This window comes from Diadema setosum, chromosome 7 (genome assembly GCF_964275005.1).
Source record: "Diadema setosum chromosome 7, eeDiaSeto1, whole genome shotgun sequence".
Classification (NCBI taxonomy): Eukaryota; Metazoa; Echinodermata; class Echinoidea; order Diadematoida; family Diadematidae; genus Diadema; species Diadema setosum.
In genome coordinates this window covers 24,171,607-24,199,061 of record NC_092691.1, presented here as the reverse complement: position 1 = coordinate 24,199,061, position 27,455 = coordinate 24,171,607, and the positions used below count along the sequence as shown (strand labels likewise).

The following is a 27,455-nucleotide window of genomic DNA, read 5'->3' as shown; positions in this document are numbered from 1 at the left end:
CGTGAGGTTTGGGACCATCCCCCGTGAATTATATTTCAGGGCAGGATGACAGGAAAGAACATTGAGTGACTGGTATCTATGAATGTCAATCTCGTCATTCATCCATACACAGGAAATGTTCGACAGTGAGAATTTAAAGTGCATTCCTCGCACACCACCATCAAGTTGAGATATATTTTGATGACGAGTGTTTAGAAGTAATACAAACAAGAATATCACACGTTTCATCAAACATATTCAAGGAAGTGTTAACAGAACATTGAAATTATTTCATCCTAACCACATATCATGTAAAGTAGGGATCATCTCTTCTATTTGTTTACCCGCAAAATTATTAAAAAGTCATAATTTCGTCGAAAGTAAAATCACGCTAACCCCTTCCCCTGAAACACCGATTGATGTAGGTTACTAGGAAACAACAATAACTTGACAAGAAGGTTACAAGCGTTCCTTTTTTGTTTATTCGTCATCACATTACTTTTATCGGTAAAGATAACATAACTTCAATGAAGATATTTTGGCTTTCCAGTGGAAGACATGTGAGGTGGTACCAACAAAATTACTTCCCTATTTTGCATTATGACGTGGTTGATATCAATATAAGTGTTCCGTAAAAACATATAAGACCTTGACGTTCCATGAGATTTTTTTAAATATCTTTCCGTTCATATCATTCATACCTTATCCGACAAAAAAAAAGAGCTTCATCTACCGTTCTGACAGTACGATTTTACTTACATCTCTTTAAGGCAACATGAAACTGGAGTAGAATTGTACTTAAAGGAAGCCTGAAATGGAACTGGTAAATGGAGACTATGGAGTAAAAGCCTAGTATGCACTTCGTCAGGTGGTGTCACCTTTGACGTCACGCAGGGTTTATGTCACACAGTGTAGTTCTCATGAAACACACAAAGGAAGAAGGAGTGTTTAGCGTATTGACGCGTTTCAACCCAGCAGACTTTTTTTTTTTTTCGTAAAGACGTCAAGGATTGGATTGAATAAGACGACTTGAGCTACGGGAAAGCAAACATACCTTCTTTTATACCAGCTTTTCATACTCCAACATTACGGAGATTATATATCTATCGCCATAATCTCTCTCTTCTCTCTAATTTCCGCACTCTCTGTATATGTGATATATATATATATATATATATATATATATACAGATGTGTGTGTGTGTGTGTGTGTGTGTGTGTGTGTGTGTGTGTGTGTGTGTGTGTGTGTGTGTGTGTGTGTGTATTGGCATAATATTATGTAGTAAAAGAGTATAAATGCATATACGGTGCATTACCATTCTCTTTCTCTATCAAGACGAAACAACTCATCAAGTACGCCTCATCAGAGTTAACTTTTGGAAGGCATTTAGAATCGCATGATGGGCTGGCCGATCATTTTAAGAATTGCGAACCCGAACAGATGGACGTAATGATTTTGGATTGCTGGTCTGAATGCTCCTCCGTATTTCGAGACACACACACACACACACACAACGCAACATAGCGGAGGCTGCGGCGCACAGTGGGCCAGAGAGATACCAAAGTGCGCCAAAAGTCACTTTGGGCACTTGGGATATTTTAATTTTTGACATGCGCTCTTGAGAGGTAATGCTTTGAAGAATATATCATTAAAATATTTGAATCAGGTATGTACATTAAAGGGGTATATTTCCTACCTGAAGTAGCAAAATACAATATTTTAAGAGTTTCAAAGCAAATTGTAACCTCTTTAATAAATAAATAATTTCAACATGTAGTTTTTGAGATATCAACCTGTAATTTCTCCCACATATTTCTCAGAGTTCATTTTACGTTATGAAAGTCATAAAAATGCAAAGAAACTTAATGTTCACGAACATTTCACGCTAGATATCCTGGAAAAGAGGCTAATTATTTGTCTTTTTAATATATCCTAATGAAAAGTTTAGATTGCTACGGATTTCCAACTAAATTCTATTACCACCACATTCCCTGATGTCTCAGCTTTAAGCTGATACCAGATTTGGCTGCCACCTTTTGCCACTTTTTGTGTTAGAGCCGATTTTCCGCGACACATTACGCCTATTTTGAACCTTGCAGCCGCTTAGGAATGCTGTTATATCATACGGGGCCGCATGAGGGCGGCATTTTTTTTTTATTCATTTATTTTTTTCTCGCACGTTAAAGACACAGAAACATGAATAACACTGAATAAGAGGCAAACAGAGTTATAAAATACATGTATAGGGCTAGTCCGGCACCTAAAAGACCCCTCCTCCGAAGATAAAAGAGTACATAATTGCACATAGCCAAGGCCATGTAGCCATATTGTCCATATTGTCATAGCCACTACTGTAAACATAGTTATTCCCACTGCGATACATATTGTATGAACACCTAAATACATGTACTTCGATGCTACTCTTGACATATGCAGATAGACGGTTAAACACCAAAACACAGAGATTTTATTCTCATCGGCTACTCGTTGGAAGCAAAGACTGTTGCTTTCCGGCCGCTCAGCAAAGTGTATAGTATCGCAGTTTGTGAATCCGATTGCAGGTCAATGTCAGACATTGCTCGCGTGATTCCTCATCGGACGATCTTGCCTCATCGGATCATGCCTGACATGTCTGACATTGACCTGATAGGCGACCAATACAAGTCGGATTCATCAGACTGTGATCCCATACACTTTGTGGGTTGTCGGAAGCAAAAAACTTTGCTTCCGACGACTAATGAGAAAAAAAAAATCACTGTGGAACGCGGATGAATTTATAATTTCATATGATTGTGATTTCGATAAATTTTTCATTAAAAAAAATCTTATTATTTTAGCTTTTCCAAGTAAACTTTCATACACGGCATGCAGACTCATTCTTAGCTGCTAAAAAGTCATAACCTTTCATTTTCCTGATTACTGACTTCACAATTTGTTATCCTTCCATTTAAATTAGACAAAATGGTTTTTGCGCTTGTATGAATTGATATGGCATAGGCCTAAGGTTATTATATGAAGTAGAGAGATAAGAACTATACCGGAGATTGATTTTATATCGCGCATTTATGTCCTGCTATAGAATAAAGTGAATAAATTCACCCAAACGTACAGTGTACATCATAAACTATATTCTAACTAGTTTACACGGACAACAGTATCATTTTGCAGTACGTGTGTAATATGGAACTTTCAGCATAAATTCGATTCTTTTAACGAAACCCGAATGTTTATACACTTTCTATGACATGGAAGCATCGTGTATTCAATGGTAGTAGATAAGCAGTGTCAGTGAAGGTGAAAAGATAAATTAATCTTTAAAGAAAAAAATAACAGCCTAAGATTTGCATTGCTTTATTCGTCATTAACAGACAGATTTTTGGTAGCCAATGAAAAAACAGCATCACAGTGACGTCATATGAGTTTGAAATTATGTTCAATCAATTCTACGCCCCTGATTACCCTAAAACACCAAATTTGGGTAAAAAGAAACCACGGAATATAATTTTGGCGCACTTTGAGCTTATTCTGGCCCACTGTGCGGCGCACTTGATGAAAGATATCTGACAGGTGCTATACGGCCGATTGAAGAAAGATCCAGAGGAGATTTGAACCCATTTGGGATCTTTCCCTCATTCTATATTTCTTTTTTTTTTTTCTCTTTATATCCTCTTGTCAAAAAGATATATATTTGTATCGCTGCGCAGCGTACATACTGCAATAGGACGTTTCTCAGAAAAGAGTCGAACTAGAACGGTTCTTGCTCTGTCATGGGAGCTCACGCGACAGACAGACGTCAGAGTGAATTTCGACGTTGAAAAACGTTCGCACTGATGGGCACGCTCTCGAGTCGGATTTAAAACGCGCGCGCACACGCACACACGAAGACACGATATGCCCGCACTTTATCGTTTATTATGTATGTCTGTAATAGCCCTGAAATATATATAGATAGACAGATAAGTGAATAAAAAAATAAGGCATAATATATAATATAAAGACAGGTGCATGAGAATAAATACATGAACTAACAGTAGATATAAGTACAACAAAAATTATATAGGCCTACTTAATATATACATAATGTGTAAATATATATGTTTACACATTGATTTATACACACACGTCTCATCTTGTAGTTAGTAGACCTATACATAATTTATTCATGTAGTGGGTATATGTGGGTGTGTGCGCTTGTATGCATAAATAATGAGGTGATTAGTGGATTGAAGAAATATGACGATATTTTTCTTTGTACTGCTTCGTCAGCGATGTGATTTTGAGCTGCTTGCAGCAACGTCAATATCTTTCTTCAAACGAGCATGTTTGTATACCAGGGAGGTGTCAGAAAGCCCCCTCTGTCTGCAGTGCGCCACGCAGTCATAGCAAGGCCCCCCAGGTGAGCCTTAAAGTTCAGTGAAAAGGTCACGTAACTGGGCCAAAGGCAAAGGAGGGGATGAATTAAGGGATAAAAGTCTAGCCTCTTAACCCTTAACGGACCACTGTGCCCTCGAATCTCACTATGAACACAGTGGTCTTGCCCTTTGGGTATGATAGGGTTAACCTAAGTATTGATATGGGCCGCATATGATTATCTCAGTAAGAACAGCTATGCATCTCAAAATGGCATTGCTTTTGGACGAAAGTCTTGCCTCAGGCTTGGATGACTTAACTCTGTGGTTCCAGTGGCCTAAATATTGCTGACGGAGCTTCGAGCGGATGAACTAAGCAAAACAAATCAGCACAAGTGCAGAAATTTATGATGAAGAAGAAAAAATGGATCGAAAACCGCATAGCGTGATAAAATGGATCAATCAGCAACCTCAAATTCCTTTTTGCCATGTTGACGAGTTGGCAATAAACCACGACGCGTCTCAAGAAATTTTATCGTCTCAAGAAAATGATTCCCCGAAGGATGTGAAGAATATTATGACCGCAGGAAAACAAATGACAATCCTGTACTCATTTCGACCTTCAGAACAGTGTGTCCAAGAATAAAGAACAATCAAATAGTCAATTTCAAGTACGACTTATCCTTACGTACTATTTGAGGTGAAGGGCAAGCTTGCAGGGCAGGAACTAAGATCTTTTTTGAATATGAGTAAGCTTACTTCAACTGCCATCAAACATACTTTTGACGCGATGGACAGCATGAAGAAATAAACCACACAGAGCTCATCACGTCTACCACCCGTACCTCACTTTCACGTAAACAAAGAACAGACAAGTGTCACTATCACCTATCCAGATACCAAGAATCTGGAACGGAACTGCCCCAGCCTCGATCAGTCATCAAGGAAAGCAGTCAAAACACAAAATATTTCCTTCTTCAATTGTTGTTGATCTTTTTTTTTTTGCTTGTTTGAATCATTATTTCATGTGGCTACCAAGGAAGTACTTCAATGTCTCATGATTATATGAGCTCATATACTACCATCACAGCACTGACGGCTTAAAAGGCAAAGTCCGGACCTATTTAAAGTTACTCGGAAAAGGGAGAGTAAAATCTTGCAAGCATAAATTTCAGTTAAACTTTGATCAAAATGTGAAAATCGAATAAAAAGTGAGGAAGTTATGAAATCATGAAAATGAAGATTCGCAGATTGTGACAAAACAATTTTCAATCTGTGAATATGCAAATGAGCGAGCAGATGATGTCATCAACTCACAATTGTCCATTGCTTGTGCACACACACACGCACAAAATGACTAAAATTCAATTTTTCTGCTGAAAAGTAAAAGACATACTAGTAATGATTGTCCTCAAGTTGATCATATGTGTAGTGGAATTTGAGACTGCAAAAATAAGTTAATGAATGAATGAATGAATAAATAAATAAATAAATAGATATTTACAATAAAAACTTGATGATTGCAACTGATTGACAAATTGCCCTACATCGACGTAAATAAGCACTGAATTGATCAGTGTTTTAGTAGTAGCCATGATAAAAAAATCATGGGCGTACATACTCGAGCAGGATTTGAACCTACGACCTCCTGATCACCGGACAGGCGTCATCTCCACTAGACCACCGAGCTTTCGCCCGAAAGCAAGTGTTGGTTCTAATCCTTATAGCATGCAGCGGGTACTGCTTTGTTATTCAAATTCATGATTCTCTTCCGTCGAGATGTTTTCATTGCAACTGATTGACAAATTGCCCTACATCGACGTAAATAAGCACTGAATTGATCAGTGTTTTAGTAGTAGCCATGATAAAAAAATCATGGGCGTACATACTCGAGCAGGATTTGAACCTACGACCTCCTGATCACCGGACAGGCGTCATCTCCACTAGACCACCGAGCTTTCGCCCGAAAGCAAGTGTTGGTTCTAATCCTTATAGCATGCAGCGGGTACTGCTTTGTTATTCAAATTCATGATTCTCTTCCGTCGAGATGTTTTCATTGCAACTGATTGACAAATTGCCCTACATCGACGTAAATAAGCACTGAATTGATCAGTGTTTTAGTAGTAGCCATGATAAAAAAATCATGGGCGTACATACTCGAGCAGGATTTGAACCTACGACCTCCTGATCACCGGACAGGCGTCATCTCCACTAGACCACCGAGCTTTCGCCCGAAAGCAAGTGTTGGTTCTAATCCTTATAGCATGCAGCGGGTACTGCTTTGTTATTCAAATTCATGATTCTCTTCCGTCGAGATGTTTTCATTGCAACTGATTGACAAATTGCCCTACATCGACGTAAATAAGCACTGAATTGATCAGTGTTTTAGTAGTAGCCATGATAAAAAAATCATGGGCGTACATACTCGAGCAGGATTTGAACCTACGACCTCCTGATCACCGGACAGGCGTCATCTCCACTAGACCACCGAGCTTTCGCCCGAAAGCAAGTGTTGGTTCTAATCCTTATAGCATGCAGCGGGTACTGCTTTGTTATTCAAATTCATGATTCTCTTCCGTCGAGATGTTTTCATTGCAACTGATTGACAAATTGCCCTACATCGACGTAAATAAGCACTGAATTGATCAGTGTTTTAGTAGTAGCCATGATAAAAAAATCATGGGCGTACATACTCGAGCAGGATTTGAACCTACGACCTCCTGATCACCGGACAGGCGTCATCTCCACTAGACCACCGAGCTTTCGCCCGAAAGCAAGTGTTGGTTCTAATCCTTATAGCATGCAGCGGGTACTGCTTTGTTATTCAAATTCATGATTCTCTTCCGTCGAGATGTTTTCATTGCAACTGATTGACAAATTGCCCTACATCGACGTAAATAAGCACTGAATTGATCAGTGTTTTAGTAGTAGCCATGATAAAAAAATCATGGGCGTACATACTCGAGCAGGATTTGAACCTACGACCTCCTGATCACCGGACAGGCGTCATCTCCACTAGACCACCGAGCTTTCGCCCGAAAGCAAGTGTTGGTTCTAATCCTTATAGCATGCAGCGGGTACTGCTTTGTTATTCAAATTCATGATTCTCTTCCGTCGAGATGTTTTCATTGCAACTGATTGACAAATTGCCCTACATCGACGTAAATAAGCACTGAATTGATCAGTGTTTTAGTAGTAGCCATGATAAAAAAATCATGGGCGTACATACTCGAGCAGGATTTGAACCTACGACCTCCTGATCACCGGACAGGCGTCATCTCCACTAGACCACCGAGCTTTCGCCCGAAAGCAAGTGTTGGTTCTAATCCTTATAGCATGCAGCGGGTACTGCTTTGTTATTCAAATTCATGATTCTCTTCCGTCGAGATGTTTTCATTGCAACTGATTGACAAATTGCCCTACATCGACGTAAATAAGCACTGAATTGATCAGTGTTTTAGTAGTAGCCATGATAAAAAAATCATGGGCGTACATACTCGAGCAGGATTTGAACCTACGACCTCCTGATCACCGGACAGGCGTCATCTCCACTAGACCACCGAGCTTTCGCCCGAAAGCAAGTGTTGGTTCTAATCCTTATAGCATGCAGCGGGTACTGCTTTGTTATTCAAATTCATGATTCTCTTCCGTCGAGATGTTTTCATTGCAACTGATTGACAAATTGCCCTACATCGACGTAAATAAGCACTGAATTGATCAGTGTTTTAGTAGTAGCCATGATAAAAAAAAATCATGGGCGTACATACTCGAGCAGGATTTGAACCTACGACCTCCTGATCACCGGACAGGCGTCATCTCCACTAGACCACCGAGCTTTCGCCCGAAAGCAAGTGTTGGTTCTAATCCTTATAGCATGCAGCGGGTACTGCTTTGTTATTCAAATTCATGATTCTCTTCCGTCGAGATGTTTTCATTGCAACTGATTGACAAATTGCCCTACATCGACGTAAATAAGCACTGAATTGATCAGTGTTTTAGTAGTAGCCATGATAAAAAAATCATGGGCGTACATACTCGAGCAGGATTTGAACCTACGACCTCCTGATCACCGGACAGGCGTCATCTCCACTAGACCACCGAGCTTTCGCCCGAAAGCAAGTGTTGGTTCTAATCCTTATAGCATGCAGCGGGTACTGCTTTGTTATTCAAATTCATGATTCTCTTCCGTCGAGATGTTTTCATTGCAACTGATTGACAAATTGCCCTACATCGACGTAAATAAGCACTGAATTGATCAGTGTTTTAGTAGTAGCCATGATAAAAAATCATGGGCGTACATACTCGAGCAGGATTTGAACCTACGACCTCCTGATCACCGGACAGGCGTCATCTCCACTAGACCACCGAGCTTTCGCCCGAAAGCAAGTGTTGGTTCTAATCCTTATAGCATGCAGCGGGTACTGCTTTGTTATTCAAATTCATGATTCTCTTCCGTCGAGATGTTTTCATTGCAACTGATTGACAAATTGCCCTACATCGACGTAAATAAGCACTGAATTGATCAGTGTTTTAGTAGTAGCCATGATAAAAAAATCATGGGCGTACATACTCGAGCAGGATTTGAACCTACGACCTCCTGATCACCGGACAGGCGTCATCTCCACTAGACCACCGAGCTTTCGCCCGAAAGCAAGTGTTGGTTCTAATCCTTATAGCATGCAGCGGGTACTGCTTTGTTATTCAAATTCATGATTCTCTTCCGTCGAGATGTTTTCATTGCAACTGATTGACAAATTGCCCTACATCGACGTAAATAAGCACTGAATTGATCAGTGTTTTAGTAGTAGCCATGATAAAAAATCATGGGCGTACATACTCGAGCAGGATTTGAACCTACGACCTCCTGATCACCGGACAGGCGTCATCTCCACTAGACCACCGAGCTTTCGCCCGAAAGCAAGTGTTGGTTCTAATCCTTATAGCATGCAGCGGGTACTGCTTTGTTATTCAAATTCATGATTCTCTTCCGTCGAGATGTTTTCATTGCAACTGATTGACAAATTGCCCTACATCGACGTAAATAAGCACTGAATTGATCAGTGTTTTAGTAGTAGCCATGATAAAAAAATCATGGGCGTACATACTCGAGCAGGATTTGAACCTACGACCTCCTGATCACCGGACAGGCGTCATCTCCACTAGACCACCGAGCTTTCGCCCGAAAGCAAGTGTTGGTTCTAATCCTTATAGCATGCAGCGGGTACTGCTTTGTTATTCAAATTCATGATTCTCTTCCGTCGAGATGTTTTCATTGCAACTGATTGACAAATTGCCCTACATCGACGTAAATAAGCACTGAATTGATCAGTGTTTTAGTAGTAGCCATGATAAAAAAATCATGGGCGTACATACTCGAGCAGGATTTGAACCTACGACCTCCTGATCACCGGACAGGCGTCATCTCCACTAGACCACCGAGCTTTCGCCCGAAAGCAAGTGTTGGTTCTAATCCTTATAGCATGCAGCGGGTACTGCTTTGTTATTCAAATTCATGATTCTCTTCCGTCGAGATGTTTTCATTGCAACTGATTGACAAATTGCCCTACATCGACGTAAATAAGCACTGAATTGATCAGTGTTTTAGTAGTAGCCATGATAAAAAAAATCATGGGCGTACATACTCGAGCAGGATTTGAACCTACGACCTCCTGATCACCGGACAGGCGTCATCTCCACTAGACCACCGAGCTTTCGCCCGAAAGCAAGTGTTGGTTCTAATCCTTATAGCATGCAGCGGGTACTGCTTTGTTATTCAAATTCATGATTCTCTTCCGTCGAGATGTTTTCATTGCAACTGATTGACAAATTGCCCTACATCGACGTAAATAAGCACTGAATTGATCAGTGTTTTAGTAGTAGCCATGATAAAAAAATCATGGGCGTACATACTCGAGCAGGATTTGAACCTACGACCTCCTGATCACCGGACAGGCGTCATCTCCACTAGACCACCGAGCTTTCGCCCGAAAGCAAGTGTTGGTTCTAATCCTTATAGCATGCAGCGGGTACTGCTTTGTTATTCAAATTCATGATTCTCTTCCGTCGAGATGTTTTCATTGCAACTGATTGACAAATTGCCCTACATCGACGTAAATAAGCACTGAATTGATCAGTGTTTTAGTAGTAGCCATGATAAAAAAATCATGGGCGTACATACTCGAGCAGGATTTGAACCTACGACCTCCTGATCACCGGACAGGCGTCATCTCCACTAGACCACCGAGCTTTCGCCCGAAAGCAAGTGTTGGTTCTAATCCTTATAGCATGCAGCGGGTACTGCTTTGTTATTCAAATTCATGATTCTCTTCCGTCGAGATGTTTTCATTGCAACTGATTGACAAATTGCCCTACATCGACGTAAATAAGCACTGAATTGATCAGTGTTTTAGTAGTAGCCATGATAAAAAATCATGGGCGTACATACTCGAGCAGGATTTGAACCTACGACCTCCTGATCACCGGACAGGCGTCATCTCCACTAGACCACCGAGCTTTCGCCCGAAAGCAAGTGTTGGTTCTAATCCTTATAGCATGCAGCGGGTACTGCTTTGTTATTCAAATTCATGATTCTCTTCCGTCGAGATGTTTTCATTGCAACTGATTGACAAATTGCCCTACATCGACGTAAATAAGCACTGAATTGATCAGTGTTTTAGTAGTAGCCATGATAAAAAAATCATGGGCGTACATACTCGAGCAGGATTTGAACCTACGACCTCCTGATCACCGGACAGGCGTCATCTCCACTAGACCACCGAGCTTTCGCCCGAAAGCAAGTGTTGGTTCTAATCCTTATAGCATGCAGCGGGTACTGCTTTGTTATTCAAATTCATGATTCTCTTCCGTCGAGATGTTTTCATTGCAACTGATTGACAAATTGCCCTACATCGACGTAAATAAGCACTGAATTGATCAGTGTTTTAGTAGTAGCCATGATAAAAAAATCATGGGCGTACATACTCGAGCAGGATTTGAACCTACGACCTCCTGATCACCGGACAGGCGTCATCTCCACTAGACCACCGAGCTTTCGCCCGAAAGCAAGTGTTGGTTCTAATCCTTATAGCATGCAGCGGGTACTGCTTTGTTATTCAAATTCATGATTCTCTTCCGTCGAGATGTTTTCATTGCAACTGATTGACAAATTGCCCTACATCGACGTAAATAAGCACTGAATTGATCAGTGTTTTAGTAGTAGCCATGATAAAAAAATCATGGGCGTACATACTCGAGCAGGATTTGAACCTACGACCTCCTGATCACCGGACAGGCGTCATCTCCACTAGACCACCGAGCTTTCGCCCGAAAGCAAGTGTTGGTTCTAATCCTTATAGCATGCAGCGGGTACTGCTTTGTTATTCAAATTCATGATTCTCTTCCGTCGAGATGTTTTCATTGCAACTGATTGACAAATTGCCCTACATCGACGTAAATAAGCACTGAATTGATCAGTGTTTTAGTAGTAGCCATGATAAAAAAATCATGGGCGTACATACTCGAGCAGGATTTGAACCTACGACCTCCTGATCACCGGACAGGCGTCATCTCCACTAGACCACCGAGCTTTCGCCCGAAAGCAAGTGTTGGTTCTAATCCTTATAGCATGCAGCGGGTACTGCTTTGTTATTCAAATTCATGATTCTCTTCCGTCGAGATGTTTTCATTGCAACTGATTGACAAATTGCCCTACATCGACGTAAATAAGCACTGAATTGATCAGTGTTTTAGTAGTAGCCATGATAAAAAAAATCATGGGCGTACATACTCGAGCAGGATTTGAACCTACGACCTCCTGATCACCGGACAGGCGTCATCTCCACTAGACCACCGAGCTTTCGCCCGAAAGCAAGTGTTGGTTCTAATCCTTATAGCATGCAGCGGGTACTGCTTTGTTATTCAAATTCATGATTCTCTTCCGTCGAGATGTTTTCATTGCAACTGATTGACAAATTGCCCTACATCGACGTAAATAAGCACTGAATTGATCAGTGTTTTAGTAGTAGCCATGATAAAAAAATCATGGGCGTACATACTCGAGCAGGATTTGAACCTACGACCTCCTGATCACCGGACAGGCGTCATCTCCACTAGACCACCGAGCTTTCGCCCGAAAGCAAGTGTTGGTTCTAATCCTTATAGCATGCAGCGGGTACTGCTTTGTTATTCAAATTCATGATTCTCTTCCGTCGAGATGTTTTCATTGCAACTGATTGACAAATTGCCCTACATCGACGTAAATAAGCACTGAATTGATCAGTGTTTTAGTAGTAGCCATGATAAAAAAATCATGGGCGTACATACTCGAGCAGGATTTGAACCTACGACCTCCTGATCACCGGACAGGCGTCATCTCCACTAGACCACCGAGCTTTCGCCCGAAAGCAAGTGTTGGTTCTAATCCTTATAGCATGCAGCGGGTACTGCTTTGTTATTCAAATTCATGATTCTCTTCCGTCGAGATGTTTTCATTGCAACTGATTGACAAATTGCCCTACATCGACGTAAATAAGCACTGAATTGATCAGTGTTTTAGTAGTAGCCATGATAAAAAAATCATGGGCGTACATACTCGAGCAGGATTTGAACCTACGACCTCCTGATCACCGGACAGGCGTCATCTCCACTAGACCACCGAGCTTTCGCCCGAAAGCAAGTGTTGGTTCTAATCCTTATAGCATGCAGCGGGTACTGCTTTGTTATTCAAATTCATGATTCTCTTCCGTCGAGATGTTTTCATTGCAACTGATTGACAAATTGCCCTACATCGACGTAAATATGATTTTTTTATCATGGCTACTACTAAAACACTGATCAATTCAGTGCTTATTTACGTCGATGTAGGGCAATTTGTCAATCAGTTGCAATGAAAACATCTCGACGGAAGAGAATCATGAATTTGAATAACAAAGCAGTACCCGCTGCATGCTATAAGGATTAGAACCAACACTTGCTTTCGGGCGAAAGCTCGGTGGTCTAGTGGAGATGACGCCTGTCCGGTGATCAGGAGGTCGTAGGTTCAAATCCTGCTCGAGTATGTACGCCCATGATTTTTTTTTATCATGGCTACTACTAAAACACTGATCAATTCAGTGCTTATTTACGTCGATGTAGGGCAATTTGTCAATCAGTTGCAATGAAAACATCTCGACGGAAGAGAATCATGAATTTGAATAACAAAGCAGTACCCGCTGCATGCTATAAGGATTAGAACCAACACTTGCTTTCGGGCGAAAGCTCGGTGGTCTAGTGGAGATGACGCCTGTCCGGTGATCAGGAGGTCGTAGGTTCAAATCCTGCTCGAGTATGTACGCCCATGATTTTTTTATCATGGCTACTACTAAAACACTGATCAATTCAGTGCTTATTTACGTCGATGTAGGGCAATTTGTCAATCAGTTGCAATGAAAACATCTCGACGGAAGAGAATCATGAATTTGAATAACAAAGCAGTACCCGCTGCATGCTATAAGGATTAGAACCAACACTTGCTTTCGGGCGAAAGCTCGGTGGTCTAGTGGAGATGACGCCTGTCCGGTGATCAGGAGGTCGTAGGTTCAAATCCTGCTCGAGTATGTACGCCCATGATTTTTTTATCATGGCTACTACTAAAACACTGATCAATTCAGTGCTTATTTACGTCGATGTAGGGCAATTTGTCAATCAGTTGCAATGAAAACATCTCGACGGAAGAGAATCATGAATTTGAATAACAAAGCAGTACCCGCTGCATGCTATAAGGATTAGAACCAACACTTGCTTTCGGGCGAAAGCTCGGTGGTCTAGTGGAGATGACGCCTGTCCGGTGATCAGGAGGTCGTAGGTTCAAATCCTGCTCGAGTATGTACGCCCATGATTTTTTTATCATGGCTACTACTAAAACACTGATCAATTCAGTGCTTATTTACGTCGATGTAGGGCAATTTGTCAATCAGTTGCAATGAAAACATCTCGACGGAAGAGAATCATGAATTTGAATAACAAAGCAGTACCCGCTGCATGCTATAAGGATTAGAACCAACACTTGCTTTCGGGCGAAAGCTCGGTGGTCTAGTGGAGATGACGCCTGTCCGGTGATCAGGAGGTCGTAGGTTCAAATCCTGCTCGAGTATGTACGCCCATGATTTTTTTATCATGGCTACTACTAAAACACTGATCAATTCAGTGCTTATTTACGTCGATGTAGGGCAATTTGTCAATCAGTTGCAATGAAAACATCTCGACGGAAGAGAATCATGAATTTGAATAACAAAGCAGTACCCGCTGCATGCTATAAGGATTAGAACCAACACTTGCTTTCGGGCGAAAGCTCGGTGGTCTAGTGGAGATGACGCCTGTCCGGTGATCAGGAGGTCGTAGGTTCAAATCCTGCTCGAGTATGTACGCCCATGATTTTTTATCATGGCTACTACTAAAACACTGATCAATTCAGTGCTTATTTACGTCGATGTAGGGCAATTTGTCAATCAGTTGCAATGAAAACATCTCGACGGAAGAGAATCATGAATTTGGAAAACTTGATGAATAGATAAATATTATGATGACGAGAACGAGAACAAATTCTTCCACATTTTAACTCTCGACTATCGTGCTCTTAGTCCACTTTCATTCACTCCATAATCAATCATACACGACAAGTCTCAAACAGCTGTTCATGAAATCCACTTCCATCACCAAGATCTTATACATCTTTCGTTTGAGAGGTATGCGCTGGCCCGTGTATAGAGCACACACACACGCACACACACATACATACAGAGTTAAGACTAAACAAAGCCATAATGAGGTTATCTGCCTACAATGAGATAAACGCATATATTATCATTTATGACACATTTGTTGGTGTTTTGACGATGATGAACTTGGAAGTCGGGGCTGACTGCTGTCATTTCTTGCTACGCCGTCCCATTAATCACTGAAAAGGAAGCCTTCCGTCAACAGTTTTATGGCAGTCTTTTGGATCACGCATTTCAGAACACGGTATGTAAACGAACGGGACAAATTTTCACGTACGCAATGAACCGCTCTTCAAAGGTCACCGTCAAACGCAGCTAATGTCGCAAGATAAAGCGGGACCATTTCTTTGCACCAATAGTGATAAAATGATTGTTGAATGGTACATAAAACGGTGCGTTAATTTTGTAATAAATGTTGACTCTACATTTCAGATTCGATCCCACTTCAGGAATGACTGCCGATTTATTTTGTTTCGTGCAAAGGCTCGAAGAAACCAAAGAACGGCTACTGGAATTCTTTCAGCGACAAATTAGGTCAATTCTGCAACCCCGCAGAAGTAGGCCTCTCCTAAACATATTGCTTTATTGACAAACAATGAGTAACTTCGACGGAATTTCATTATAAATATATGCGTCAGGGTTTCGCCTTTTCAATGTGTTGCCAATTTTTGTAAATTTTTGTGTTCAAAATAATGTTGTTGTTGTTGTTGTTTCTTTTTTGTTACTGCATTGCGTTATTACCAATATCTTACCAGCAGTTTTGAGGTCCATAGATAAAATACCACGTTCCCATTCATGCTGCAGCGTCGATATCCCTCAGCCCTGCGCACATGGGCAGATGTTGGCTGGATGCTAATTGACGGGAATGTGAGAGTGGAACTGACATTGACGGCAACGCTAATCATTTCGACACAGTTCCTCCGCCCTGCCCTGCCTATGCACGGCCTGGTCGAGATTACGGCATCGCTAAACTGGCTCCCTTTTTGCTTCAATTGCACGTTGGGTTACTAATAACATCTGGCTCTACACGGGGTCTGCACACCTGATGAGAACCAGGGTCGCAGTGAGGACGCAGGCATGCCGCCAATCTGCACACACGTTGTGAATGAGTGACGCGCACGCATCAATCCATGACCTCGCTCTGAGAAGATGAACAAATTGGAGACTCGATCTCTTCGGTCATATACGACCCGAGAGTTGATAAAAATATGAGAGGGAGACGACAAACTCATTTTATGCGAGTTATTGTTTTCATTCATTGCCATTTTCATATAAAATATACTTATAATAGAACTAGCGCTTCATAATTACTCATACCAAAAGAAAAAAAGGAAGCAATTCAAAATTGAATTACAAATAGTGTGCTTCATTAAATCACCTGATTAATACTCACCTGCAGAGCTGCAGGTACATAATGTTATAAATCATAAATACGATTATGTAGGCACTATGTATATGTATGTATGTATGTATGTATGTATGTATTTTGTGTATGTGTGTGTGTGCCTGCGTGGTGTCTGTGTGTGTATGAATAAAATATATTTGTAATGCGAGACATCACTACAAGCTCTTTAATCGAACACCCTCACCCATGAAGTTGACACGACCTTTCCATTACCATCGGCGATAACCAGTCTCTCATCACTTCATAATTCGTTTGTCTTTTTTCCTCAAAGTTATGATGTCAGCATCAAGTTGCAATCAATCAAAAGAATTCTACAAAGCCTTGATATAACCTGTCATAACATAAAACCCTTTCCGAAAGTCGGCAAATTGTTTACGATGTTTTCACGCGTTTTCGGGCGAATTTTGCAAAGTGAGCAAGATTTATATACAGCTCTCTCAAGTCTACAAGAATGACCTTAACACTCCAGACACCAACGTTCAAGTAATATTCTTCACATACTAATATCGCTTAAGGGATGCATACTTCATATAAAAGAAGATGTTTCGGTGGCATGTGACACACTATAACATCAGTTCAGTAAACACGTATTAATATGTCATTTCTGCGAAATCGGTCAAAAGCTTTGAGAATCACACAAAATATAGCAGTCATTTAAGCCCGCGATTCTCATTTTTTTTTTTTTTTTTTTACCCCGAGGCCCACTTTAGCTCCTTTAGCTTGATCGAATACGAATCTTTTTACCTAATTTTTGGCCGACATCGCGACCCCCCTGAAGGAGCTTCAGGGCCCATTGGTTGGGAAGCATGGATTTAAGTAATACCAATACAGTGACGTTCCATGGATACGTCAAAAAGAGCTGGCGTCCACGTGGACACATGGACTTAGGTGGACCCTTTCCTCTGATGAGGCGTTACTGTTTTACTGGAGTCACACGCGATGCACGTCTGTCCGGGTTACATTGTAATACAATTCATGTACATGTATTCAAAACGCAAGGCTGCTTGTGGTTTGCTGACAAAGGGTGACGAGCGCAAGATGAGAACCTCACACCTTTCTATCACCTAGGAGAGAGAAGGGGGGAGCAAGAAATGGGTGAAGTCTCCCTTCCCTCTACAAGATACGGGGGTTTCAGATACTGTAAAACGAGGAATGTTCGCGTGCATTTTAATTTCGCGAATGTCGCAAGCGCCAAGATTCGCGAAATTAAAATGCACGCGAAAGTCCTTGTCTACGCTATATGCATTGAATGCCAGAGGCAGTTCGCGAAAATATCATGCCACAAAAAAGGCCGTCGGCTCCAATTCGCGAATATATCATGTTTTACAGTAGTGCTATTGCTTTCCGTTTTCACGACTCGCCTGAGGTATATCAGTTTTTAGAATGTATTCTATCATTGAAAAAAAAAGCAACATATGTTGAGATGACAGGTTGCTTTGCTTATATAGGGTGAATAATAAAGTTGTTCAACTGATGCCTGACTTAAACTTAAAAAAAACCACCAAAACATTGTCGACGATTAATTTTGCAACAAAACAACATTAAATAGAAAGTGAAGAATGCTACGACACACTTATGGCTGTCGCGTAGATTTTTTCCCACGAATGACAACTGACCAAGTTCATTACCCTCCTTCCAAAGCTCTCGTCACACAAAGTACACCATGCCGAGACTGAACCCATGCAGCTCATTATTTCTGACAATCATATCTTGCGTTCAATCTTCACTGGACGACGGAACTAGGCTGTGGTAATCAGTTCAATTTCATCTCGCGACAAAGACGAGAGCAAATTCAAGCGATGACTCTGTTACCGATGGCCAATAAGACTCAAAGAGAATCCGTAAAGTGTTACAATTAGAGGGTTGCCCTCTCTGACTAAACTAAGATCAGTCAAGTATTATTCATGGATAAAAGGTTTGCTTATTTCGTTTAAAATTGTGTTTTGCTTTGTTTTTGTTTTTGTTTTGTTTTTGTTTTTGTTTTTGTTTTTGTTTTGTTTTGTTTTGTTTTGTTTTGTTGTTGTTGTTGTTGTTTTTGTTGTTGTTTTTGTTTTGTTTTGTTTTGTTTTGTTTTGTTTTTTTTTGGGGGGGGGGGGGGTCTTTTTGCCTGTTCAGAGATAAATCCAATCTCGACTTGCCTCTGATAAAGTCTTACGGCGTAAAAACTCCAGTGCCTTGGTGAGACCCGGGAGACGGGAGAGCCAAACGTACCAATGTTTATGTACACATTGTGCATGCATGCATGCATGTTTCCATATAGAATATGAGCGTATAATCAATCAATGTGTGAATGTATAAATGTCGAAATTAGTTTGATGCTTTTGAGCGCTCGATGCCAATCGCAAGTTACCTACCTGTCTGTATCCGTGGGTTTGTTGATATATGGACGCATGTAATGAGACTTATGGTCACTCCTGTAAAGAGACCTGTTCATTACTTCTATTGGAAAAACGAGGTGTGTACGAACACATCCAAGACCAGCGACATGACCTGGAGTAAACTGTTTCTGCCAATAAAAGGATATAATTGCGCTGTTTTTGTCGTTGTGTATTTGTGTGAAATAAAGAGAGCGAGGAGGAGGGAGCCTTCAAAAAGGAAAGCATGCGAGAAGCCCTGCAGTCCTGCTGTGTAACTCTTGTTCTTTTCAGCCAGGAAAATAAGTCATTGTACAAGGGGCTAATTGGTCCCCTGCCCATTGCCCAAACAAGAGAAGAATGGTGTAACACCTTTATAACTTTTCATGCAGAACACAACGCATTACGTGTTCGTGGAATTCAGGTGAGCAGGTATAGGGAGAAAGGAGTGGTAGAAACTCGCCCCTGCCTCACCATTCTCCCCGTCTCTAACCGTGCAGCAAATTGCACCTTGCATTTTGTTTTGTTATCAGTCGTTGAGCGAAGACCCCCAACTCACATATCGCCTGCTGTCTCTGAGCTTTTGTTCCGGCGCCAAATTGATGTGTAGAAAAGTATCGCTGCTCGAGCGTAGAAATAAAAATACAGTGTAACTGATGCTCTAAACGCTGCTCATGATGTGAAACCCGCATCATGGCACATGCAGATTCAAGGACGCAACGTAGATAATATGTTATGAGCCAATGGAAAACTGTAAGTTACAACAATTTTTGGGCTCTCCGGAAATTACCTAATCGTAATGTTAATCTGTTTCTTTCTTTCTTCTTCTTCTTGTTCTTCTTTTTTTTTTTTTTTTTTTTTTTGCCAAGTTGCACTGCGCCTTCCTATACTTCTTGGTGTGTATAAGTGTGTGTGTTTCTGTGTTTGTCACTTTGCTTGCATGCGAGGAGTGCACATGTGTGAGCGTGCGTGTGTGTGTGTGTGTGTGTGTGTGTGTGATACTTTGGTGTCATATGGTTTAATACTGCACACTTTGATATGAAGATGTAATGGGCATGTATAATGGGTCTTTATCACTTCAGTTCTCATGACAACGTATTATTACTACAAAGGTTCCACAATTATATTCTTCTCAGTTTACTTTGTTTTGCATATGCAACCTTTATACTCTGTTACCAAGGAAAGTGAAATGTCTATGTTCTTTTCGAAAAAAAAAATGGAATAAAATTTGAATTGAATTGAATGTAACGCATCGCTGCTTGGAGTGTCGGTTTCCTCCTCCTAAACTGTAGATGGTATACAACAGTGTCCCCATGGTCACGCTCTTAATTCATAACTCATCCAGCATGGTGTCACAACACGCAATGATTATGTCACTGTAAATGGTACTCATTAATGACACGCTTTATACTTTTTATACTTAACGACTAGAAGTCGTCTTTTAAACCATACTTGATAATCATGAAATGTATACGGAATTGTATTCTAAAAAAATCCTCAAGATGAAATTTCATTCCTATGTTGAATACGACACTCAGTCAGCGTTGTATATTCTCTTATATGCCAGCCATGTGCAGAGTTAGGACCATGGAAATACAGAAAAAAAAAATCTAAATGGTAGCAAAAATAAAAAGAAAGAAATTATGGCCTCATATTCTGGGGGTAGCCTACTGCTCTGAATGGACATAATAAATGTAATGAACAGGTAGAAAACATCCACAATAATCTTTGTGCATGCTGTACAGCTAATTACTAATACGAAGTGGTATTACAATGTAAACGTATTTACAAGTCAGTTGCGTATGTGTGTGTATGTTGTGCGGTGTACGTGTGTGTGTGTGTGTGTGTGTGTGCGTGCGTGTGCGTATGTTCGTATGTGAATTTGTGCTTGTGTGGTGGAGTGTGGGAGAAACAGAAAGAGAAAGCTATTAGAGAAAAGCATTGAGTTGTCACGTCCTGGTTATTTTCGTAGCGCGCTGCTGTTTTGGTTGCAATGATAAACGATGGTGGACATACATCAAGTGTGTCAAAATAAATCCGCGTGTCACATCCTGTACACACGAGTAGTCATTAATACGTGCACCCCGTCATACGCCTGCAGTCGAAAGGTCTGATCACAGAAATATAACTCATGTGACTAGGTCGTTTGTAACAGCAGCTCAACGACATTCATGGTTTACTGCTACATCACGTCTGCTTGATCGTGTTGCTACCATACCACGTTACACAAACAAGACCCTAATCGATTCAGAGGCAGAAAGGTGTAAATGTCCCATATATAGACTATTTTTAGGGGGAATCAACACCTTCTGGCTCTCAACAAATCACAGAACTTTCATGAATTCGATTTTGATGTGTGATGAATAACATTTATTCCACCCTTCCTAGATTTTCATCGTTCCCTGCTGCAGAAAAGGTGTGAGAGAATACAAAGTGTTTTTCCTTCATCTTCTTTCATTTGATAATTGATAATTGATAATTGATACAATGATTCCTAATGAAGTCAATACAAAATGAAATAAATCAAACTCTACTTTCAGCAGTGATGCCTCATTACTGTTCTGCTGTTACCATATTTTGCTGGGAAATCATGTGGTGTTTGTTTGTGTGTGTGTGTGTCCGCGTCTTGTGTGTGCTTTGTGCGCCTGTGTGTTCATGTGACAATGAGTGTCCTCATCATGGTTCTTTGAATGCCCGTATGTTTGCTTACTTAATATCAGCTATCAGGCCCTGGCCCACATACATCGACACAGAAAGACAGACGGACAGACGGACAGACTCAGACAAACAGACAGACACAGACGCACAGACACACACGTATACATATTTAAATGTTTATGATTATCTCACCTGATTTCCCGACTCCGGGACTACCCAGCAGAGCGATCTTGCACTCGGGAATCATGCCGACTGTCCCGTTGCTACGGTGACGTATATTACGTGACGTCATCTTGGAGTTCTCGTGCATTTAGACCCGGAAAAGTGGATCACCCACGACGTTGGTAAGATGTGCAGATATGTATGTCGTACAAAATGCGTCCTCGGATTGGTCACAGAAAAGGGTCATCAACTCATTGGTCACTGTGGTCACAAAACATCCACAGTAGCAGAGGGTAAAGTTTGCGTGTGCGATCACATGGAATGCCGCCTTCCGTTATTATACATCGCTTAAATGACCATATGAAAATATACCTGCTTGTAGTATTGAAGTTAAGGAAAAAAGCTACACAACATGTGATACCGGCTTCCCGTACGGGGTAAATCCAGGTAGTGTTACCTGTCTGTTAACAGGAATATCGCGTTGAGGTTCTTCCGTGGTGAGCGGCAGACAGTGTGCTGCTATTTTCGTATAATGTAAAGTTCACCTGCGGATATTTGCCGTCTTCGATTTACGCCTTTAACCTTCTATTGAAGCGGTTCCTTTTGTTGACATCTTTAAAGGTCCTTTCCTATAGACCGAGACTGCGCTGGGTGATGTTATACAGCTGCAAAACCCAGAGAATCGATAACATTACTCCCCCTGTGCTAATCTCAAAACAAGCTAGGCCATGTGTGGTAGATTTGGCAGAGAACGCGGAATGGCATCGAATTGAAAAGAAAAGGAAATCGTAGCAAATGTCCTACATCTCAATAACTGTTCCGTCACTGTATAGTCTTCTATACATCCGCTGCAGTCGTAGACAATAAGCCAGCGGGATGATTTTAAAAGAACAGAGAAAAGAAAGTTGATACTCCTGATGAAAATAACATCAATCACTTATCCAAGTGCGATAAATCCATCGTGATAGGTGCCACCGGATACAATAAGTGTGTCAACCGTGGAAGGAGCCGGGTTCTGCGTCAAAAATCGAACGATCAGTCAGGGAATGGAAGGGGGTGGGTTGGGGAATGTGAGGCAGCTCAGAATGTTCCAAAATGTGCTCACGGAGAGAATAAACTGTTCATCTGGGGATCATTCGTGCCCCGCAGGATGTGATTTCTTGGCCCCAAAATCGTGATTCTGTTTTTCCTTTCTTATTCTTCTTCCCCCAAAAAAAGCGGGTTTGGGTCGCGGAGGCATGCGAGTCGAACAAAGCCCGAGACGAACGGGCGACAGGCGGACTATAAAAACTTGATATTGCACGATTATTGGGTCTCTCGGGTCACCGTTTCTCTTCGGGCGGACGTCCGCTAAATGTCGGCGGGTGCCGTCGTTCCTTCCAAACTACTCCAGACACATATAGAAAGAGGAGAAAAGAGGCGGGGATTGTCAGACGAGAAATATTACTCTGAACTTGTGGACTTTACGCGACAAGAGGCAAGTCAGTTGGTCTTTGCTAATGGTATGGAGAAGGATGTGCCATTGAGAACTCGCACAATGCTATGACTGTTTAATGTTCTGCGGTTGTGTTGGAGATAAATGACCAGCCGGGAGGCACTAGAAGAATCGAGAGCTCACAATGAACAAAGAAAAAGAAAAGAAAGAAAAAAGAAGCAGGGGTCTCCACACACAATAGGCTGAATTGTACTTTGGATAAACCCAAAGCGATACCACCAGCCGAGAAGACAATATTGGTTCTTTTTGTCCTTTCCTTTCAGAATCATTCACTTGTCTTGTCCAAGGTCGCGTAAGATTCACGGGGTGCCTATCAATTCGTTACCTACCACGCTAACCGCCAAGAATCCAGCTTCACGGAGGCGGGCGAAGGTGGTATCATGTTTGACTTATTTTAAGGTCGATGCACGACATGCTCTCGCTGAATACAGAAATCCAGGTCATGTGGATTTTCTTTCTCTGGTGCGTTCTTAGATCGACCTTTGCGTTTAATAATCGGTGGAGATTAACGACAGCAATAGCTGCACGAAATAAAAGAAATCCTCTTCAAATCCTAACAGACTGAAAGAAAATGTCCTCTTGGAGGAATGTCCATATAATGTCAAAATGAAATCGTCCAGGAGTCGTTAGTGGAGTTAACGTGATTGAGCCAGTTTCGCTGTGTACACTTTTCGGCGTATAGCAATCCAAGGAAGGTTTTGTAGGGAGGTAATTCTTACGATATTTACCCAAACTGTTAGCACTGTTACCTGTCATTTAGCGTCTACGATGCGGCTCACAAAAGAGTCACGTCAGGTCAGTGGCCCACCAACAAGCTCATGTGATGCACACGATAACCGCCGTGGGATAGCAGCTCCTGCCTCAAAGAAGGTTTGCTCAGGAAGCATGAAATTCGACAAATCCACTCTATTTCGGCTGTCCGAGTCTCCCAGGTGAGGCTCCTTCTCTACAAACTCAGATGATGGTATTTCCGTGAAATAAGCTAAGTAACCGGGTGCTGAAATTGCAGAGTTAAAAAGAAATCCTTTATGGTTAGATGTTTTCGCAGTTCAGTAGTCGTGCAGATATGATACCATTATTAGGACCTATGGTTGATTTAATGGAGAACGATCAGCTCCAAAGAGTCAAAGATGATACGAGGGTATAATATTTGCAGGTGTGTTATGACGTCATTATGGGGTGTGACCCTATTCTAGCCTCCACGTCAAAAACCGATGATGCCTAGGCTCATGTTAACTATTGATCACCCCTCGCGAACACAATATACGCCATTTCTATGCCGTCCGTAAGCCTTTATTATCAGTCCCGGTGGCACAATGTCTACCTGTACACTAAATCCCTCTTATACTCGAGAAACCGAGAGACACTCCAAGAAGGAAAATAATGGTTTCCAGATATCTGTGGTTCCTTCAGACGTGCTTGTTTAAATATACTCTTCCACTGACAAAGGCCGCGATCTCACCCCGTCTTTCTTTTGGGAGTAGGTCGTTTTTTCTTAGCAGTGGCTATCGAGACTTTGGCTGCTTGTGGGTCAGTAAACATTTGATAAATGCTCGCAGTCTGTTCGTCCAAACTTGTCTCTGAAGAGGGGAATGTTTGAAGTATGCGAACATGAATGAATGTCTCAGCTTAGAGAAGTTTTACAGACATGCAGAGAAGTCAGGTATAATTGATTTACTCTGTGCTCACGCACTGAATCGAAAAAACGACGTCCACTGTAAAATTGCGTCGGGTGCAATCCGCCAGCTGAAATTTGGCGTCAAGATAGGAGATGAGTTTCGGTCAACCATCAGCGTTGTAGAAATGATGCTCGTCCGGATGGCGCGTAGGCCAACACATCGAAGAGAGGCGTCCTCCAGCTAAAGATAGGCCAGTTGAAGTGCGCTGAATACAGGTGACTTTACATTGTGCTGGAGACTGGAGTAGCGACACTGACGAGTCGGCCTCTCTGCTTTCTGGCTGCGATGCGGTTGAATGGTCTCTCCGTTGGCAGAATAACTCGTCACCAACCCTGGGCTTCATACGGAGGGAAGAGGCATGTAGGGCGACCTCTATAGACGAATACTGATATCGTTCTCTCCCTCTCGTAAGGTCAGTGGTGAAGAAAAGCTGTCGCTGGATTATATTTCGTGACACAGTCTTCAAGGAACTCGTATGTCATATGAGCCGAATCATAGTTAAGGGGTGAGACGGGATAGGTTAGGATCACGAAATGAGAAGAATGTATACTTTTTTAATGATACTTTTTTTTTTCTTCGAAAGAGTTTATAACAAATTGCTTTTAGAACTCCAACAACGTAGGAAGGGAATGTTACTCCATGGTGAGTACATGCAAACACATAACTATACACACATAATACACTATACATTATTCATTATTATGATATTGTTTATCTGTATTGATATATTTATATAAATATACATCTATGTGTGTGCTGTGATTATTCACCAAAACTGTAAATATCATGATTGTCTTGCTCCCCTGGGCTGCTTTCGAGTACCCTTGACAAATCTTGCCATCAGACAGGTGAATCCTTTGTGTCATTTTTTATCCGCTACCTATATTGTCACTCGCACTCCATTCCTCAGCAAGAGCGTCTGTGTTTCAACAACGGAGACAAAAGCCACTCTTCCCACAGCACCGTCGAAGAAGAATTCTCTTCCCAGAATCCCACTGTGCGAAGCGACCGGTCGCGCGAATGCAGATTCCCTCTTATTGATTTGCCAAGTTGTTTTCCTTATTCTATATTCTGCAGTGTATCTTCTTAACAAAGGGGTTCATTCTCGGACTCGCAAAGAGCCAAAGCGCTCATTAGGTGAGGTATTGTCCAAGTCGTGGGACAGCAGACGTTGTACACTCCATGAGTAACCTTCGCGTCTTGTGGGCTCCAGAACTGGCAAAGTGGAGTATAGTGAAGGAAAAGTTATCGTGTTTGCCCGACTTTCAAAGAGAGTTTGCCCACTTCACCACTTCGCTTTGCCTTCTCAAAAAGTATTCAGGTCTTTGACCTTTTTCCATTCTGAATCGTTCTCTGGCAGCTGCTGGAATTTACTTGGTGTGCTCATGTTATAGATCCTGAAGACGTAAAGATCCAGGGGACATAATCCCTACAATTCACAAAGTGTATACAGCGTGCAATGTCTCGCATTGTTCGTGATGGCTGCAGTCTCTCTTTTCACAGTGATGTTTTTTCTTTTCATTTACAGACATTTGTTGCACGAAAGTTGCCAATCAATAGTCTGATATTACTTCTTTCTTTTTCTTTTTTTCCTTTTTTTTTTGAGGGGGGGGGGGGCAGAAATAACCACTCGAGCAAGGTTTGATGGAAAACTTCAGACCCTGAACGAAGGAATACAGTATCATGAAACCAAATAGGCAGACAAGTACCAAAGAACTTTATTGGCTTTGTCATGGCAGATTTTTTTAAAATGTAGATCAGCAGTTGGGATCTTACAAATAGACATTTGTACAGAGGGGGACAATTGAAAAGGGAATCTGTAGTTGCACATCTCCAACTCTCTTCATTAATTATTTCTTTCTTTCTTAATTATTTCTTTCTTTCATTCAATAAGCCTTGTCTGCCTTAGACTACTCAACGTACAATGTCGGAATTTCGAGGCCTGAGTATTTGCTCCAAGTTCATCGTGACACTGGTGGCAACCGGAGATAGCCTGGTGGTCAGTGGCGTATCTAGGGGGGGGGGGGGCAAGGGGGGCACGTGCCCCGGGCGCCACTCCTTGGGGGCGCAAAAAAACGGAAAAAAAAAAACGAAGAAGAAGAAGAAAAAAAGAAAAGGAGAAGAAGAATGGAAAAAAAAAAAACTCTCCCGGAAGGGGGGGAGGGAGAATGGTGGGGGGGGGGGGGGGGCAGAAAACCAAACAAAACAAGATAAAAACAAAACATGATGATGACGCGGACAAAATGACAATGTTTATTGTGTTCACACAAAAATTCCATGTTCTGTGAGCTGAAATACACAAATTTTCGGCTCGCTCGCCAAAATTTATATAAAAAAGAATGTAAGAACAAAACGTGATGATGACAAAATGACAGTGTCTATTGTGTTCACACATGTCATTTTATATCCAGCAGGCGAAATGTTTCACGGAGCAGCGGCTGCAATTTCTTTCGTTCTGAAGCGATCGCCAATTGGATCAAAAGAAGGCGCCAACGGTTCCGAACATGGGGGGGGGGGGGCGCAAAAAAACCCGAATCAAACAAGATAACAACAAAACGTAATGATGACGCGGAAATATACAAATTTCGGCTCACTCGCTCGTACTAATTCAGAGTATTTT

The 27,455-nt window shown here is 41.6% G+C and overlaps 1 protein-coding gene across 1 annotated transcript in view; it reads right to left on the bottom strand.

The window, feature by feature from the left end:
* The window catches only part of LOC140231040 (ras-like protein family member 12), a 74,386-nt gene extending 52,577 nt beyond the window's left edge, over nt 1-21,809 (bottom strand). The window contains exon 1 of the mRNA XM_072311195.1: nt 21,692-21,809. Within this exon, the coding sequence (XP_072167296.1) occupies nt 21,692-21,809 (118 nt within the window). The remainder of the gene's footprint in view (nt 1-21,691) is intronic.
* Nucleotides 21,810-27,455: the final 5,646 nt, after the last annotated feature.